General features: G+C 40.3%; 2 protein-coding genes across 3 annotated transcripts in view; both read right to left on the bottom strand.

Annotated features, from left to right (window-relative positions):
• The window catches only part of hapln3 (hyaluronan and proteoglycan link protein 3), a 5,781-nt gene extending 3,077 nt beyond the window's left edge, over nucleotides 1–2,704 (bottom strand). Inside the window, exons 1-3 of one of the 2 annotated variants that reach the window (XM_035664306.1) lie at nucleotides 2,623–2,704; nucleotides 1,697–1,843; nucleotides 219–617 (exon numbers count right to left, since the gene is read on the bottom strand). In XM_035664306.1, coding sequence (XP_035520199.1) covers nucleotides 219–617; nucleotides 1,697–1,829 — 532 coding nt within the window. In that variant the 5' untranslated portion in view covers nucleotides 1,830–1,843; nucleotides 2,623–2,704. The remainder of the gene's footprint in view (nucleotides 1–218; nucleotides 618–1,696; nucleotides 1,844–2,622) is intronic. The other variant, XM_035664308.1, reaches the window with a different exon arrangement.
• Nucleotides 2,705–10,028: 7,324 nt separating this feature from the next.
• Nucleotides 10,029–20,626, bottom strand: part of LOC118330091 (EGF-like repeat and discoidin I-like domain-containing protein 3) — a gene marked incomplete in the record, with an annotated part of 18,419 nt that continues 7,821 nt past the window's right edge. The window contains 7 exon segments of the mRNA XM_035664499.1: nucleotides 10,029–12,927; nucleotides 13,688–13,843; nucleotides 13,932–14,116; nucleotides 15,547–15,691; nucleotides 16,202–16,357; nucleotides 16,735–16,916; nucleotides 17,572–17,685. Coding sequence (XP_035520392.1) covers nucleotides 12,784–12,927; nucleotides 13,688–13,843; nucleotides 13,932–14,116; nucleotides 15,547–15,691; nucleotides 16,202–16,357; nucleotides 16,735–16,916; nucleotides 17,572–17,685 — 1,082 coding nt within the window.

Here is a 20,626-nt window from a genome sequence, read left to right as displayed (position 1 = left end):
TGATACATCAATGTGGCCACAGATTATGTTTTTATTTTGGGACCTTTTCAGTCTCGCTCTTACCTACTGCAATGTTAAGCTGAAAGTACAAGACGGAAGTCAAAAAAACATTTTGCATAAACCGACTCATGAGTTTAGTGTTCTAAAGTCTCAAACTTTAAAATCCTCACATAACATTTCACCCTCATCACACACTTAGACACACACTCGTTCCTCACCCCGCAGCTCCAGCTCCACCGTCACACTCTCATCCTCCAGGCCGTCAATCACCTCACAGCGGTATCTGCCCGTGTCGTTGAGTTGCAGCTCATTGATGACCAGAGACATGTCCCCCGGTGCTGAGCGTCTCAGGCGCACCCGTCCCCGGAAGCTGCCATAGCTGCGGTGGCGGTTGCCCATAGCAACCATAACCTCGGTTTCCCTGGCGGAGGCTGCGGGGGAAACAGGTGCACTGATGGAGTTGGCAGGCAACCAGGACCATTTGACCCGGGTCCTGCGTGGTGCGGTCAGTTCAGGCTCGTAGTGATAGTGACAGGGAAGGGTCACACTGCTCCCCCTGGCGGCCGACACTGCGTGCTGCGGGGACTCCACATGGAGACGAACCCCGTTGAAATAGACTGAATAGAGAGAGGACACAAGCAGCAGGAATACAACATGTGTCAGGCAGTGGAATCCTAACTTTGTTGTTCTTACAGTGATGATTAAAGCCAACTACCTCAGGTATGTGACTCTAATCTCTGCTGTGTGACCAGGCAGTACTGAACTGGCCAGGTAATGAAGTGGGATGTGACTGGTGTGCTGGGTCATAATTCTTATCTTATCCTATGGACCTTCTTGACATTTTTAATTGTAATAGTGAGGAAAGCATAGCTGTAACTAATAATGATGGCTCTGTTCCATATAGGTGTCTCTGTAAACCATGACAATGGGCCCTGAAACTAATACAGCAATTATTGATGGTATTAGTAACACTTGTGCTCTCTGTGCTATATGTTCAAATGTCTGCTGTGAAAAAGGCCTAAACTTCCTGTTTCATATTTAATCATTTTGAGGTTTGGACCACTGATTGGTAAATGTGACGACATTTCTCACAATTTTCTCAAGTTTCCCAAACGAAGCAATCAATCAATCAATTAATCAAGAAAATAACCAGAAGCTTAATCCATAATGAAAATCATCATTAGCTCAGGTCTTATGAAAAATAATCTCCATGGCAGCCAACTACAACAGTAAAATCCTGCTTATTAATGAGTAATAATAATATATAATAATAATACAACAGCCACATCTGCTATTTTTCAGCATTAAGCACTTTTACTTTTTATAATTTAAGTACATTTTCCTGATTATACTAGCATACTTTTATTTAAGCAACATTTTACATGCCACTGAGTATTTTTACAGTGTGGTGTGAGTACTTTTACTTAATTAAAGGGATACTTAATACTGAACACTTCCTTCACCACTATTAATTAGCAAACTACAAAGTCTACAAAAGACTTTTAATTAGCAAACTACAAAGTCTACAAAGTCTACAAAAGACTTCATGCTACAGATATTGTTTGGAGAAACTGATACTTTATGTTTAGGCCAACATAAACATGGTCACTTCATTTTAGTTAAGGTAAGTAGATGTAAAGTGGTGACTGTTCAGTATCCCACACACACACACACAAGACAAGACAAGAGGACCTACTCTCTCCGTTTCCGTTTCCGTTGCTGATGTCCTGGTAGTGAAAGCCATTGTTGTACGCGGGCATCCTGCACTGGCCGCCGGACAGCAGCAGGTACAAGCAGACGGCCAGGAGGGGGCGCAGTAGACTGAGCATGACGCTGTCCTGTGCTGAACCAAGGGTCAGAGTAAATACTGCGCTCTTTATTCTATTCAGCAGCCATAAATACCGGGAGGAGGACGCTGTGCCTGCAGGCTGCATTGTTTGGATGGAAGCCACAATCGAATTAAAGACATTATTTGTCACAGCGAATGAAAACAGTCAAAAATAATGAATTAAACTCTTCTCAAAATAACTCCAATCACTCCCATATCATGCGAGACAGAACTTTTGGTTGACGGGAGTAGTTCTAAATGTTAAACCCCTGCTTTCATCTCAAACATGTGAACCTGCAGCTACCTATTAAAGTAATCCACCTTTTTATTTAGTCTGCTCACCTACACACATATATAGAAATACATTTTCACAGCCAAAATCGATGAAAACCTTTACAATCACGTGCACTGTGCTGGCCTATGATACATTACAGACTACAGCACATCTAGTATGTGGATTGTACAAACAGAAGAAACTTTTCTCACACCTCCTTAGACAATTCTCACGTTTAATATCTTTCCTTCACTTCTTCCTTTCGCAGTTTCCTCTTCATCTCCCCCTTCAACCTATTCAACCTCTATCATATATTACATATATAAAATAACCATCTCGTTTATTTGATACCTTTGTAACGCGGCGTATGAAGCGCAGTCCCCTTTAGCTCTCTGAATTACACCATAAATTCCCCCAGCCTGCCTCAAACAGAAAGCGAGCGACCTGTCTGCGGCTCCAGTCCGGCCCAGGAGCCTCTGTTTGTGGGGGAAACGGTCTACGGTCGTAAAAAGTCACTCACAGATAAGCAGTTGTCCTCCCAGCGTGTCTTCTCTTCATCCCCTCCTCATCCTCTGCTGTCTCTCCGCTCACCGGACCGTCCTGACACTCGCGCGCGGTGACGTCACGGGACGAGGCATCCTCTTTGAAGTGATCGCAGCTCCGGCGGTGACCTCACCGTGCACGAGCCCGCCGCGCACGAGCCCATACGGCGGATATGTGGCTACTAAATATAACATCAGTGACAGTGTTCAGACTCTGTACCACACTGTAAACACACCGGTTATCTCTGTTCTGTCAATCGATTGATTCATGGACTGGTTATTGCACACCTGTACTGTAGTTCAGTTTACAACGAGACATATTTTATAAGATCTTTGTATGTTTGTGTGCCGAAGCTTTGTCTAATTGTTAACGTACCTAACTACAGTGGTAAAATGGCAGCACAACATTTACCTCTGGAGTGGAGAAAGAAAAGACTACCTAAAGACTAAAGTACTTCAAATATGTAATTAAGTACAGTAAATGTACTTAGTTACATTCCACCACTGCCATTGCAAACATCACTATTACCAATAAGTACTTATTACACTTACTATAATGTACAATTGTGAAGCTACTTTATACTTCTACTCCATTACAATTCACAACACAAACCAAGATTAGATTAGATTAGTCTGAAATAATCCATTAAAATGTGTGCAGCCGAACTTTGTTCTTTTTTCTCCCATTAATCATCTCACAACCTCTCATCAGATTTATCTGGACCCACAGGTTGGGAACCACTGGACTGAAGAACCAAACTGTATATGAAGTAGACTAAACTAGCTCCACCTTAACAGGCTGCAACAGTAAAATTCAATCCAATACTTTCACATTAAATAATATTTCAGTCACAGGGGAAATTTAGTACTTTAAGTTTATTTTGATAATACTTCTGAACTTTTACTAACAAACAGCAGGTGTTTGAATGCTGAACTAATACTGCCAGTATTTGTAAATGTATAAGAAGTACCTCTTGACCTGCAAAAGTGTAACTTGAGTTGAGTTTTATTTGAATAGTGACATTTAATCATAAAATATTCCATCATATAGGCTGAAAATGAACTCTGCAGTTGGCTGCAGATTGAAAACTAAAACTAAACATCTAAATGTGAGTAGCAAATGAAAGAATATCACTTAAAGTGACCTTTTCATTTTCCAGTTTAAAAACTCTGTTAAGACAACAGTGATACAAATACAAATACCTGTGCAGATACTAATACCACATCACACCATCTTGCACACAGATGCAACCTGAATTCTGTTTGCATCATTGTTTAAAATTATTGGGGGTCGGGTCAGCTGACCCCTGTCGTGACCTCATCTCATCGTGGTCAAACCCAACTGATGTTTTTTTTCTCAACCAAAGTTTTAAACATGTAATAACAAGACAGCTACACCTAGACAGCATACGTGCAAATATAATACATAACCATGCTGTAGCTTATTGCCTAAGGATTCTTTTACACAAACAATAATCCTTTAGTACTTTTACTAGTTTTAAGTCTATTTAACAGCAGAGGAAAAGTCCCATTAACAGTTAACAACGCAGGTGTATTTTACTGCTTTCTCTGGATGATGCATTCCAGAATGAACTGACTCTGACCCTGGAGTTTTAAAATATAAATAAGGGATATCATCGGAAAAAAACGTGATGCATGTGACGGAGTAACTCTAACCAAGAAAAACTGCACATATTATTTATGACAACAAATAACAAAAAGCTGTTCGGTCTCCTGTCTTCTCAAATAGCAGCATTGTCAAAGGCTACCAATTTCTATATTCCTGCTATGTTGAGGCTGACAGAGCATATTCCGTGCCCCTGTTTTGCCATGGCCTCAAGTAACACAGCAAATATTGCCACATGAACTCATATATCAGTCATTAGCTGAAATAATAGCAGCCGTGGTGGAAAACAAGAGCAATTCCAGTTCTCCGCTGGGGCCTGAGAGAATGTGCTGCTGCTGTGCCGTCGCCCGAATATCTGACTGAAGTCTGGTTATCACGGTGCAGATGGAAGCTGCCCTCCTGACACTGGCACATGGTGAATCCTAAAGCTCTACTAAATATTACTGCCTGACACGACATTGCCATCCCCCAGAAGAGCCAAAGCACTCAGACTCAAACTAAAAGTCTTGAACCTCTCTGCACGCTATGCTTTCCTATGTGGTCAGCCGATTGTAGCCGCTGATGTTTTTAGAGTGACTTGATTGACACCCAGCTGACATAACAAAAACCCAAGACCTCCCCTTTCACAAGAGGGGGGTGTGATGGTGGATTTGGGGATGTTGAGGAAAAAGCTGCCCCGAGCCCCTGAAGGCAACCAGGAAGTTCAGCGTTGAATTTTAAATCACTGTTGTGGTCAGTAATCAAGGATGGTTAGCGTACATACTGAACATCCAATTTGTTGATTTACCACATTTACATATTTCTTCTATCCTCCTCTTTTTTGAAACATAAAGTTACATTACACCAAATATTAACTCAAGTGTAACAATACAGTGACTCTAGTGGCTCTGTGAGGCTGTGCTTGCGGTGCATTGAGCTACATGTTAACAACAGCATTGCAACATGCTCACACTGACAATGTTTATGTTTAATAGGTATACTGCAGCGCTCACCACCTTTATTAAGTCCACGACAAGTCCAAGCCTAGGGTTAGTCGAGTCCAAAAAGGTTTGAGCCCAAGGCTGAGACAGAGTCAAGGCTGAGACAGAAAAAGAAAGATGCTTTTGCCATTGCCAATGAAATACGTTTTGGCAGCGAGGCTTACCAGGCGGCCAATATCGAGGCCTAGTCTAAATGGATTTGGAATTACACTTATACCCGTTATCTAAACAAGCACGCTTCATCAGTGGTTTTGTTTTGGAGGAGGAAGTTACTTCAGAAAAAAAATGTATTGCTGGACTCTGTTGAGACCAACTAGAATATTTGGCGAGACCAAAGTCCGAAACAAGTCTGAGTGCAAATACAAATCCAAGTCAACAGAAAAAAACGTCTCAAGTACTCATGGTGGCGTTGTGTTAAAAGTCAGTAAGACGCAATCCTCTGGGGACCAGGACCGTCTATACAAAACTTCATTGCAATCCATCTAAGAGTTGTTGAAGTATTTCAGTCTAGGGGGATCCCTTATAGCTCTTATGGTAGTGCCACGTGTACCAAGAGTCCGACCTGTGGCCCTTGGCTGTGTGTCACCCCTGCCTCCATTTACTCCCTTTTCCAGTCACTCTTCAGCTGTCACTATCGATTAAAGGCAATAAAAAAACATTCCCGCTATCATCGCTAAAACCTAGCTAGGAGTAGTAAAGGAGCACAACCTTTCACCAAAGCAGAATTTCTGTTCCAAGGGCATTTCAACTTTAGTTTGAGTTTATTATGTGACCTTACAAACAGTCTAGCTGCATTAATGTTACAGTCACTGCTAAAAAATGATAATCATCTAATGGAAAAAATCCCAGATCTGGGATCAACACCAACATCTCATCAGTTGTGGTTTGCCCAAAGCTGAGCTCATCATGCCAGTTAACCCTCAGTATTCATCATGTTGTATCCCCCTCCTCAATCCATTCTTACTTTTTTTTCTTTCCAGCCACAAAAAGTTGGATAGTGTCAGAAAATAAAAATACAAATTTCACACTTGTCACAAAAAGAGGTTAAATTGACTCAATTAAATCATCTCTGGTTAAAATTTTGGTAAAAGTTGGAACATTTTTCATTGTTACTGACGCTGAATACCATGAATTACAGCTTTGTTTTGGTAAACCCTTCATACTTACTCAGTCTCCTCTCCACCACTCTCATCCCTTCCCGTATTCATTACCATCTAAAATATGGGCTAAAGTAAATATAAATGATGGGTCCACAAAAGGGTTTGCTTCCTATCCTGAGATTTCCTTTTCAGCCCTTTTTTAATGTTGGTTGGTCGGTCACACTTTAGTCCAGACCAAAATACTTCAACAACTGTGGATTAGCAAGAAATTGTGTATAGTCATTCATGGTCCCAAGATGATGAATCTGAATAATCTGACTGAGTGATTGCCTGACTTTTCTTCAAGCACATCAGGTTGACATTTGTGGGGTTTTAGTGAAAGGTCTCTGCAACTATCAAATGGATTGCCAAGAAATTTGGTACCGACACTACTGTAACGGTACACCACCATGAGGTTTTTTAATTTAATTTTTTTAGTAAAACTACTTAATGGATTTACATAATATTTGGTTCAATAAATCATTTCCTGTTGGGGTGAATTGTAATAAATTTGGTGATCCTTTGACTTTTCATCTGGTGCCATCATCAGGTCAAAATTTAAATTTACCCAATAACGAACAACTTATGATTTAGCCTCAGCTGTGTATTCTTCTAAGTGCTAATTGGCAAATGTTAACATGCTGATGTTTAGCAGGTATAATTATTTTCTCAATAATGTTTGACCCTACACTTCTAAGCACGAAGGAGAAACTACGGTGGTCACGAAAACACATTAAAAACTGTAAAGGCCTTATCTAGAGCCAGTGTTTGGTTTGTCTGTTCTGGGCTACTGTATAAATATGACTGTTCAACATGGTGGACACCCACGGCATCTGTAGGTATAAACGGCTCATTCTAAGGTAACAAAAGCATAAAGATTCATATATTCAGGTGATTATACATTAATAATAATATAGTTATACAAATAGATCCTCCAAAATATTACATAATGGACCTTCAAGGCGTATGTTATGTTTGTCTTTAAGGACAAAATGCAACCAGACCACAAACAAATAAAATGTATTTCACTAAATCTCAAATCTCACTTTGTTCCCAAATTAAATTAAACTTTTAATGAAATTTAAATGGCATTAAGATTAGTTATCAACAGCTCCTGAAACCTAGCTTTAATGTGTGTTACCCACTGCAGCCCCCGCTCTCAGCCAGTGTGACAACCGTTTCCCCTCCCTGTGTGTGTCTAAGCCATTATCTCCCAGTGTGTTTGAAGAGAGCAGACCGATGCTCTTCCCAAAGCCCCAGATGAAAGGTTTTGGCCTGGGGCCCCAAATACCAGCAGCCCCTGTGAACTGCTGGGTGACTGTGGCGTTGGAGGGGTGTAATTTCTGCAAAGCAGCAACATTCAGGCCCAGGGAGGTGAGCCGAGCTTGGTCCAGAAAGACGACATGAAAGAGGAAGAGATGACTGTATGTGTTTATGTTTGCGTGGTTTGACTGAAGAGCCAAGCAGCTGATGGTATCAGTATGTGCAGTCACACAGTGTCATTAGCAGAGACTCCTCATAGGAAGGATGGTTAGTCACAAAAGGTGTGTGTCTGTGTGAGAGAGTGTGGTTTGAGTGAGACTGAAATGATTAGAGAGGAAGGCTTCAATAAAAGACCGACAGGAGAGTGAAGTGCAGGGCTCAGGGTGACAGTTTCCAGCTTGATTAAAAAGAAAAAGATTCAAATGAGCTGTAATAATGAATAAACACTACAATTTCCCGTCTTTTTGTTACTCACTGATGTAAGTTAAGCACCGACTAAACATAAACGCCAAATAAAGGCTGTAGTTATGATCTTTACTATTTAAATACCACTCATCATCTGTCAAATCAACAGTTTCCAACATTTATTTGCACAGAAATAACATAGGATTTCCCCTTTTTTAGGAAACACCCCTTGAGACGTAGTCTGTGTTGGTACATATCTGATCTGAAATAGAAGTTGTTTTCCAGGAGTGGATCCTTCCTGTTCAAACCCACTGCAGTTTCCTGCGTCCTTTGGCCCAGTGCCCATGTCCATCCTTGGCCAGCTGTCATACCAGGAAACCAAACAAAGTGAAGCCTGGCACGCAGCTGATGGAGGAGCAGTCAGTTGGATTAAATTCTTCATTCTTTCCAAGACAACTCTGGGAGATGTTAAGCAATTTATGTACACAGAAAATATTAGTATTTGCTTTAGACATTTTGGGTCTTGGTTTGGAGAACATTTACTAACACTTCAAACTTGGGTAATAAAGACGTTTCCGAGAAAGAGAATCAGAAGTGTTTTATAGACTGAATGCTGTAGAAAATGATTATATGTTATAGGCGTTGTTTTTTGTTTTTATACGCATCACTTCCTTTCATCAATCTTAATTAAGACAACTTTCCTTGTCCATGATTTTCTTCCCCATTTATATAATCCTGACACATTTAAACATCTTTAGACCTCTAATACTGCAACATAATGTTTTATCATTGTATTTAGGGGTGTTTCTGTTTCTTACCAGGTGTAGTAAAAGCAGCACTTAATCTCAAAATCCTGGACATATATACATTTAGGACATTATTGTATTCCATTTCAAATAATAGTTGATCAAATCCAGAGGAAATGTAACTAATAATGTCCATGAAAAGATTTTATCTGATGCTTACAGTAACATTTTTCAAATAACTCACTCAGCAGCTCTATTAACTGAAATGTGTGTTTTAAAGCACACATTGGTCTTTTTGGTCAAGCTGCTGTTTCCATGGTAAACAATCAACTTTGAAGCATCTGAAAGAGTTTTCTATGATAATTATTTTTATGTTTAAGTGTTGTCTAACTGTAACAAAATAATAATTGGAAAAGGATGGGAATCCAACCATTAAAACTGTAATTTGTGTAATTTAAAGGAGCAGTATATAGAAACAAAACAATGATCCCCCCACTGAATACTAGACCATAAAAGAAAAGCTGTGCAGAGAAAGCACAATAGGAGGAAGACAAGGTGGAGATTTGGTGGAGACAGAGAGGAGAAAGCTGTCATTAGGTCCTCAACACTTTAACTGCCAGCAACTCCAGAGGGAAAAACAGCTGGTCTGTTGAGTGCTGATGGCAACTCGATGAGATCATCTGACAACTGTTGTCTTACGTGATAATTAGCCGGTATTTACTAATTGGAGTGACGTAATCTGGTGGTACAACAGCCATTTTCCTCAAATCGTACCATTGTGCTAAAACACTGCACAAACATTCATCCACCAACGTTACAACGAGGTTTCTCCATAGTTTAACCTTCACAGTGTCACAGTATAAATGTGTTTTCTTATGATGGAGGTGTTGAAACCCTACAGAGGGATTTCACCCCTTTAGTGTGACCTTCAGAGGCTGTAATGAGACTGAGCAGGGGACTGAGAAGGGGACTCCTCCGGTGGAGATACCTTTGGAAGATTGTGTCGTCGTATAAAGAGAGATTAGGCCCCTGGGGTGTTTGAATGCTAAACAGGCGAAACGACCCTCAGTGCTTTCGGCCTTTTGATCTTCCACCTTTTTAAATGGAAAACAGCTCCAATTAATTCAGCAATACGATTAATAATATAAGCTAAATATTCCATCCAGTGATATACGTACAGACCACTGGGGTACTATTCAAACCATTTAGAGACAATAGAAAAAATTTCTGTTTTTAAATTCTTTATTTATTCTTGATTTTAAGATACAAAGGTCAAACATAAAGGAAGCCTCTTAGAAACACAACACTGGAATAAAAAAAACTTCAAATCCAGTTTAAATTCTATGAGGTCAACAGTCAGTATAGCAAGAAATGAACTTATAATACCATAAAAACACATCAATGTCATCATTTTTTGATCAATCATAGAAAACCTGAATAGCGGGGAAACAAGATATCTACAATACTTTGAATGTTGATGAATACCTAGTAAAAAAAATGAAGCTATGCCACCAATAAATTCAAATTGGTTCAACTTAAACTGAATAACACTAGTCAATAAAATGCATGCAGACATGGAAAGCAAGGGTGAGTGCTTATGGAATCGTCTGCAACAATAATAAATATTGTACAGTGTTTGACAACAACATCTACCCTCGACCTCTCAGTGGCACTGCTATCCCTCGTGGATTTATTTTTTTTTTTTTGGATCTTGAATTAATATTCATTGTTATCAAAACTAACAGTATAATATTGCACAAGCCCATAATTCATAATTCATGGGGTGTAAAGGTTTAGAATACTGTAATGGGGGCGGCAGAAGCAGATATGGCGGGTCGTGTCACATGTCCAGTGGAACCGTAAAAATCAGTTTTAATTTGGTTTCTCTTTTACAGTCTTATCAGCAGGGCCTCAGCTTTCTACTGGAGGCATAATGTTGGACCCTAAAAAGACGTCTGCAGCAAACATTAACATCTACTAATACGGACAGCCCTCAGTACAAAAGTACTGTATATATTCATGTCACATGTTCACACTAAACAACCCAGACTTTCAAAGCTCGCTTTAATCCAACAAAGAAACTAAACTGTGAGTATATTTATTTATTTTTTTACATGTAGTACTTAAGAAGGTTAACTGTTTGTTCTTCAAAGCACAATACTGTTGTTGTTGTTTTTTTGTTGTTTTTTGGATATTTCAAATGTCAAAACACAAAACATCAAAGTGCCATAAAAAAGTTAAACTATGTGACTAGAACTAGAAGCGCAGCCGAGTGAGTGAATTAGTAGCGTTCAGTAGCATTTACTGTACATTAGGAGCAGATCTGCTTTGACCTGAGACAATAACACCCCTCATAAATGTTTAACTTGCAGCCTCTACATTATTGTTCATTTCTCAGTTTATGATGCTAACCAATTTTTTTACTAAACCAATCATGAAATTTGATACTGCTTGCTGTAGCAGCCAATAACATATGAATACTGCAAAAAACTGTCAAATGTTAAATGTAATCAAACGACAGAGAGGTGTAATCATTTTCTGAATGAATAATGTTAAGACTGGAGTTCTTGTGTAAGATGTCCTTTTTTGGCTGAACATGTCACACCCGCTCATCACAGCAGCATGTGTAAATCTTACTCAGCAGAGATTATTCATTTTCTCAAGAGTAATAAAGTGTCTCTTCTCTTTTACTCAACAGTGATCTCAAACTCTCTTTGTCCTTTGTTTATAACATCCTGTCTGTCAGTGAGGGTGTATGCTCTGGCTTTGAGATCACATCTGTTTGGCTGCTAAAGTGACTTTGATGGTTTATTGACTGATTATGTCCCACAGTGACAGAGACTTGGTGTGTATTTGATTAATTTTTCAATCTGTTCAGTCAGTGCACCGTATACTTTATTTTTCAAAATAAACCCACAGAAACAAAAATCTGAGGGTGTGTTGGCACAAGATGAGTTGATGACTTTACACTGATTTGGCCTGAAGCCTCCAAATGAGGCTGTGGCCTCAAACAGAAATAGATAGAGCTTGGTAAACGTTTGAATACGCTTTTGTACACATGTTCAGCAAAAATGAGAATTTGTGTAAATAGTGGGTTGTTCGCTCTTCTGTTATTGGCTGCTACACGTATATGTCTTACCAGGGTAAATAATATGTTTACACCTGGGATGTTAACCCTCTAAAGCAGCTCAAACTAATGAACTGAGGATTTTTCTGTCCAAACCAAAAATACTAGGAATATTGAAGAACACATAGTGGGACACCTTGAGATTGTGAGAATTTGATGTAAATTGGTTTTAAACTTTGGTCTTACTTGCTACTTTTCCCACTAAAGAGCAAGAAGCCGGTTTCTACCGGACTTATAAGACATTAATCAGATGTGCAGATCCACTTTTTATTAAAGAAAAATAGTCAACCATAAATGTCAATCGGAGGTGTGTGTGTGTGTGCAAGCCGTTAAGTGGAGCTTATGTACATCACCAGCCGTGGGTCTTGGAGGTTCAATGTTCCAGGTAGAAGTGATCTAGGATCAGAGTCTAGGCAGCACCGACTGATACAGCAGCAGTCCTGTTACCCCTGACCACTGTCAAAGGGATAAAAGGGTCCACCTTTAATTTCTGACCCCAACTCTGCTCAGTAACAAAGAAGACATACGTTTGTTTCTTGAAATGACCACAGATTTGGTTCAGTTGGAAAAGATGAGTGATCAATTCAGGAAACGAACAAAGAGGGGGTACGGTGAGCTAAACTCACTAGGGCCCTGATGACAGTGGTTACGGGTAGCATCTCTCACCTCCAACCAGCCAGGGTTGGGGTGGTGGTGTGCTACTCTGGTGTCTGCTGCCCCCTAGGCCTGAGAGCAAGGCAGTGCAGGTGTGGCTCAGGAGGGACAAGGGAGGGAGGAAGGAGGGAGGGAGGAGGGGAGGCAGGGAGGAGGTAGAGAAAGGAGGAAGAGGGGGGGCGCGGTTGCAGGGCATCACTACTCGTCACAGCCAAGAAGCTCGATTCGCAGGGTGATGCGTTCGTGCCATTCCCATGGTAGGATGCGGAGATATCGGCCGTAGAACGGGGGCTCAAAGATGTTCTTTTTGTGAACGTTGTTGTCGCTGTTGCCTGGGAAGATCTGGACAGAGAATAGTAGCCAATCAAAACAAGAAATATCATAGCTGCTGTTAGTTAGTTTTAATCCAGATACCAAAAGATTTTTATTCTGCTTGTTTCTTCAACGATATGAATACACTCTCTCAAACTCTCAATGAAACAGCAATAAATGCCAGTGAAAACCACAAATTTACTGAGGATAGGCACCAAAAAGCAGAAATTCACCAGGTGAACTTAACACCAGAAAAAACATGTAAAATGACCCTCGACAATTAGTACAACCTCATAAAATCTCATAAAAGACAGATATATACTATAAACGGAACTGCATGTTTAATCGCTTAAAGCGGATAAAACTGAGTGTTCCACATCCTTAATTTAACTTCATTAATTTGGGTGTACTTTGATGCACATCTGGCAGGTAAATAGATTTTTGGATGCATTATGAATGAGGGCCTACAGAAAACTAATCAAACCCAGTGTCGACATAATTGATTCAAGGTTTGTAGACGAGTACGTCAGAGACAAGCCTTTTTTATGGTTTCCTTTACCACACCAGTAAACAACCATCTTTCACAACCAGTTCTTTCTTCTAAATGTATTATTATTATTGTAATTAAGTACATATTTTATCATATGGTGTTTTACCTATCAGATGTATTTTGGTTTGTTTTATTGTCTCAATAATGTATTTCACATGCCCTCACAATACTATTTCCTCTATAAATTTCAAGTTCTTTTACTCAACATTTGAGCGTTTTTCTGGCCACAGCTGGACTGACCTTGTCTGTCTTTGTGGTCTCGTCCTTCACGATGGTCCAGGACTGTCCATCATCACTGTGAGCCACTTTGAAGGCTGTGACAAACTGGATGGAACCGAAGTCTTTGGCCCCCTGTGTAATGATTCCTGTGATCTTCTTGGGAGACAGCAGGTCCACCTGAGGACACAGACACAGCCTCGCTTTGCAAACGATGCACAAACGAAGAAACAACAATGTGCAGCTCTGTCATGTCCTCTTCTCCTACCTGCAGCCACTCAGATCGGTTGTTGGTAGCGGCGGTCCAGGCGTTGGTCTTGCCCTGTTTGTCAAGCCGGGCGTAGTGAGGGAGCCACGTGAAGGGCTCGATGCCCCAGGTGCGGAAGGTGCTGGAGGCCGTGATCTGGCGGTTAGACACCAACCGCGACTTCATGCCCATCGGTTCTGAACAACCTGAAGTGTGTGAATACACTGTGAAGGTGAGACCAGGAAGAGACAGAAAAAAGAAGAAGGGAAAGAGAGAGAGAGAAAGTATGATAGACAGGGGACGGACAGGAAGCAGCCCAGGCCAGCCAGTGATGTGAAGCAGTAAACAGACACCCAGAGATGATGGTGGGGAGGATGAGAGCAGCAGATGCAGTGGACAGAGATAAAGCAAACCGGTGAATGTGAAATCATGAGTGTGCAGCTTTAGGCATAGCTGAGCTCACATAGTGCCTTCGACTATTTGTTTCCATCTTTAATGGGGCTTCTGAAAGCTACCATCTGTGCTTCAAGTTGACCACACCCACATTATTGAGTTACACAGTAATCCTCTGCATCACTTCACATGTTCAGTATGCGTGCCAATCCTAAAGTACAAACAAACTTGTAGAGCTCAGTGTACAGGCTACAAAGGCTGTACCAGACTTCTTAATGGGTGTGGGTTAGTGAAGCAGCTGAGCATGCATGTCAGACGAACAGAGGGTGAAAGATGCATGAAAGATTCTGTAAACTTCACCTGTACTGCTGTCTATCATCATGTAACTGCATCTATGCATAATTTCTCATCCTGGTCATCATTTTACTCTTCAGTTGATCCACTCAATAAAATCAATTCAGTTGGAAATACAGACCAACAACTTTTAGGAAACAACCGGTCAGTTTTAAAATGGGTGCTTTGCATGAATGCAAATGTACTTTTTAAGTGTTTCTCTATGTTTAAAACTAATGTATGCTGGCTGTGATCTCATACCAGACTGACAGGTGACTCCAAAACAAAAACATGCTGCATATATAGCAACTTTGGAAGCATGCAGAAACTGGGATGCACGACTGATGGGAGAAGAACAGACACTGATCTGATAAATCAAGAAGCAGAAGAATATTAACAGTGTAATGAAGCCAGCGAGTTCCAAAGAACCACCCTGGCTTTAGATAAAAGGAACAGCAACATCAACAGTAATTGGTTGCAATACATTTGCCTGCTGGGGTGACAATTTTGAGATGACGAATATGACCAATGCTGTCTGTGCAGTAAACAATCTCTGAATTAAAAGCATCCAATGTGCAGTATGCGTGCCAGTATTACTGTAGTAAAATGGGGTTTAGATAAATACACATCTGTGTTCAAAGTTATAACGTAGTGCAATCGTCTGAGAAACATTCTTTGCTATATGATAAAACACTGAGTGTAGGGCTGAAAACAATTAATGAGGAAACACAGGAGCAAAGTGCTGGTTAAAAAAAACAAAAGACTATTGGATGACAATTTTCCCACCCTTTTTCCAGCCTGTTTAAAAGACTTAAGATGTGAAAAACTAGCTTCAGTGACTAACAAACACCAGTAGACTGAATATCAGCAGTGTGTGGATGTGTGTTGTAGGTTTTCTGTGTGAGTTTACCATTGAGCTCACAGCCCACCAGCTCCATGCGCAGGGTGCAGGCCTTGCGACACACCACAGGGATAATGCGGATGTACTGGGCAATGATTGGGGGGTCAAACAGGTTGGTCTTTGTGCCGTCATTGTCCACATTTCCAACGAATACCTACAAAGAAATGAAGAGTTAGCAAACAAACATACAAAGTGTACTGTTAATTAGTTCTTTTTGTTCCACAGATGAGGGACACTGACAATGATATTTAGTGGCAGTTCTTAAGTAGATTTATGTACGTATTCTAAATATATATGAATTAATATGAAACATGATGTAAAGCACTCCCTGCAGAATTTCAAGTAGATCTCTATTTGTAAAACATAAAAATATATATTTAAAAAATCCTGTTAAAGTGTAAAACAACCATTAACATAACTTCTTCCTGTTTCACAGCTGTTGTTGGTAAGAGTCACAGCTAATTTACAGTAAATGTAACCAGATCTGTTTGTGTTGTGTGTGCTGTATAATTTGTTTATGTTTGTCACAGCTCCCTCTAGTGGTTCTTTTCTATCTAAACATAATGATGCCTTATGTACATTTATTTAGGGGACAATGAATCAGTTTAAAAACATATGGACTATAGTGCACTGATTTTTGCTGAGTTGTGTTGCGTCTCCTTACACGGTCCTTCCTCTCTCCCTCTGTTCTGTACATGGTGTATGTCTTGCCATCCAGGCTGGAGGCCACCTTGAAGGCCTTGATGAACTCGGCTGTTCCTATGCGACTGGCACCCTGCGTCACAATACCTGTAAAGCGCATCTTTCTTTGCATGTTGATCTGAAATTGTGGAAAAATCAGACAGTAAATTAAGTTTGTTTTTTATGCAAAAGTTCAACTAAAGACCAAAGTGACATAAAATGAAGGCAGGCAAAATGGGAATGGAAAATAGTTTAAAGAAAAACAAAAAACATAAAAGGTGCTGAGCAAAAGCTTCTTTATTTATGAAGCTGTCTGTAAATGTATCAATAAGGCAAGCTTGATATTTTTATAATATATGAGTTCTAATGGAAGAAAAATTATTTCTGGCCTCGTAGATCTACAAAAAACACGAGTTAGAATAAATACATAAATTATTCCATCTATGCATTACACACATATAGTATCAGTCTACTGAATATCAATGTATCTATATTGTACCGTGTCCCTGTTCTCACCTCTATCCATGGGTTCTTGTCATGTGCAGCAGCGCTCCAGGCATTAACCAGTCCCTTGTTGTGAAGGCGGGAAAGCTCAGATCCCCAGCGCTGCAGCCCCAGCATGCTGTAACGGACTGATGAGGCTGAGATCTGGGACTCAGCGATGCCCCCACCCTCCATGCCGAGCAGAGAAATACAGCCTGTAGAGGAGAGATGGGGGGCAGACTCAGACAGCATTTCCCCCCTGTGGTCCTAATGCTAATTTTGCAAACAGTAACCTTTCAGAAGCCCCATTAAAGGTTTATGTAGCTAAGTACTCACATTTCTATAGGAAAAAAATCTGGCTGTTACCTGCATTATTTTCTTAACCACATCTTGAAATACTACTATATTATGTACATTTAGAGAAGAATGGCGAGTGCACACTAACTGACACTAATAGTTAAAAGAAGGAGAAATGTCTATTTGCTATACCTTCATTAAGGATGCAGAGCTTTGAATCAGCTTAACTGAATAAAGTATTGATTTCTCATTAGGCAAGCTCTCTTGCTCTTCTCTAAGTTGCCTATTGATCATCCTAAAATGCAGCAGCTGCCTTCCCATCATCATTAAGGTCTTCCTTCGGTTAAAATATTCTATAACAATGGCAACAGTACACCACATAGATTCAGTGTGCCTGTCTGTATATGTATGAGGTGTGTTTACTTGAATAAATGTGAAATTATTGAATCTGTAAAACACACACTATTTATATCCAGTAAAATTAGATGTATTTTCAGATTAAAGTAATGACAGTGATGACAGTGACAATAATTGATCACCATTCATCTAGGTGTGTTGACTGGTCAAACTTACGCAGTTGGCAATGTTTGCCCACATAAGGGGATGGGCAGTGGCATTTGAAATCTCCATTCAGGTCCCTGCAGGTGCCCCCATTCTCGCATGGCTGGCCAGCACAGTCATTCACATCTACAGAGAGATAAGTAACACTGTCATTTACTGTAGTCAAACAGCTTACTGGTCAACTGTTATCAAGCAGATCAGTTAGTTGGAAGTGTGAGATCACAGGTCATGCTTAAGAGACGGGGTTTGATATTTCTTCAACTACTTCACATTGAGGTTAGTTGAAGCCATGCCAACAGGACTGGAGCTAAAGCAGAGAGAAGGCTAGAGAGAGGAGCTTGTTTCTTGTGATTAGACAGTAAATGTAGCTATGATCAAGATATCTGCTATCAAAGAACCAACTGCACCAGGAGCTCATGTGGTCAGGATGTGGAGTAGAATACAGTACAGAAAGGTCCCAGGAATAAATGTGTTTAGCTGGGTGTGTGTGAAGATCAATGTTGCTTTCAAAGAAGAGTCAAGTTTCATTAAAGGGCCGTTTCAGTGCAATCTGTTTAATTCCCTTGTAATTCTTTGCATTGCCTCTTGGTGGCGCCCCCATTAACACTTTCTTTCCAGCTCAAAGTCTGTTAGATGAGTCAGGAAAAGGAAAATTAATCAGCAGAATGTTACAGGAATCAACTCAAACTGCTTTTCATCTCTCACCCACAAGAACTGTCAAGTGTGACTAAACCAGCTTTGAACATGCTCTACATTGACCACATACACAAGGAACTAGGTACAAGTTTATCTGGTTGTATAGATGACTGCACACCAAAAGGGGGTTTCAGTGAGTCTCTAGAGCTTTAATCCTCAGTGGTTGTGATTTTGGAGGAAAATGCACGCAAACAACCCAGTCACACCGATGTTCTGTTTCTATCCAACAAACACACACATGGCAGCATCTCCCTACCCACATGCTCTCGCTCTATAAATAGCTCCGTGTCCAAACATTCATTTTCACACAGTCACAGGAGGAATACAGTCATTTTGAAATGTACATCCACAAACTGGGGATAATTAGGTCCAAACTGTCATGACACTTCTGGCTATGGGAGCTGATACAAAAATCACATAAAACAGACTATTTCTAGCAGCAGCAGGTGAATATTTTAAACATCAAGCTCTGTACATTTAAGTAAACTGATCAAAGAGTTTCTTTTTACAGTCTTGGAACAACTCAATGGGTAGAAGCCACCTCTGTCTGTATCCAGATTTGCTGATATATTCATTATATATCATAATGTATCATAATATTCAGGTTTTAAGCATTTATGAGGGGCCTTTTTAAGGATACAGTAAATTTAGTATAACTTTTTAAGTATTATTTACCACATAAACTAGAAAAGATCAAAGGTTACTCTTGTACATCATTTCTTAAAGTTTAATTTAAATCAGGCACCTATTCCGTGAAGATGGATGAAAAGATTCATCATTCAGACTTAAAGAAGATTAGATGCGTTCATGTGTTCCTCACCTTGTGGCATACAGACCAGGATCTCTCTCCCGTGTCATAGCATACACCCACCTACAACCCAGAGACCTATATCAGTAATTGAGGACAGACTGGTGGAAACTCTGGGCCCGACGTGCGTCAGCTGATGGCTTTCTTTCCAGTAAGAGGATTGGGCACCAGTAGGACCACACAACCTGGTCTGCTCCATGGTCTAATCCATTTATGTGACAACCAGAGGGGGGTCAGCTGAGGGAAAAGTCTGGGGAGCCCAAAGCATCCCTGAGACGTGGTTGCACTATGACCGCAAACACGTGTAGGTTTGTTTAGTACTAGGTCCACGCATGCCTGAAATGTATACAGTCATGGCGCTCTGATTTGTAACTCCAAAATATCAACCAAGGAAAACAATAACGATATATAATCAGCTGTTTCATATTTAGCAGTATCCTCTATCAGCACACTGTTTGCATATAGATTTTGGGGGTGGACCTTGTGCAAGACAGACCAACACTCAATGGACTGTATCCAAAAATCCCTATAGCCTACAAGGGAAACAGCACACACATCACAATATTTAAAAACGTCAATATCTGTCCCAGCATGAAGCGAAAACCAATACAAATCTCATGCAGCTTATTTGAAACCTGACCCTGATCGATGCAAAGCCAAGGTCAGCTGGCAGTACATGTGGTGATCAGCAAAGCTATCTACGTCCAGGATCTGTGCTGTAGCTGTAGCCGGCAGGATTTGGGCCTAAAAAAAAAAAAAGGTGAGCGCCTGCGTCTGACGGCTCAAACATGCTTTTATGTTGCTATGTCCGATACTGTATTAAAGAACTAACTCTATGGTGTAATGGTTATGAATATCAACCTTCCACCGTTTACACTGTTGCAGAGAGGAAAAAATCATGTTTGTTTTCAAGAATAATGACAACATATAATAAGAAAATTACATATTTTTAATCACCACTCTCAACGTTGCCGTGGTACAGCAACCAAGGGGGGTGCTCTGGAGGCATTATGGTCACCAGATAAAACCACAATGACATTATTAAATTAAAAAAAGGCTTCCAGATGTGCACTTTGATGTGTACTGCATGGACTGGCTGTAGTACACCAGGGAGCGCCAGTAGCACCCAGAATAGCTTTGAATCGGATCTCTGCCAGGGTGTCAGTCTCTGCTGGAGAGATGTCATAACATATATTTACAGAGCATATTATTTAAAGCTGTGTTTCTAAGTGCTCTCTGGATAGATCCAGGCCTGGTGACATCAGATCCTGTGCACTGGTAAGTGATAGCTGTGGTGCTTAAAACACTGCATATAAATATATAACTATTATCGTAAGATCAACTCCCCTGGACTCAGACTGTATATTTGCTGCAGTATAGACGGACATCTCTTTTTTTTTTTTTTTTTACTTAAGAACATATTAGTCAGAGAAATAAAGTCATCAAACTGACAGAGTTATGACTACGGTATATCTTTGTGGCTTCAAGGTTCCTCATGACGAACTCCATGGAAAGCAACCCGCAGCGTTAGATGAAAAAGGCTCATTGTGAGGTAACAAAAAC

This window comes from Morone saxatilis, unplaced genomic scaffold (assembly GCF_004916995.1).
Source record: "Morone saxatilis isolate NCDOM2014 unplaced genomic scaffold, NCSU_SB_2.0 Contig2, whole genome shotgun sequence".
In the NCBI taxonomy this organism is placed as follows: Eukaryota; Metazoa; Chordata; class Actinopteri; family Moronidae; genus Morone; species Morone saxatilis.
The sequence above is the reverse complement of the archived record's forward strand: the minus strand, read 5'-3'. Positions and strand labels throughout refer to the sequence as shown.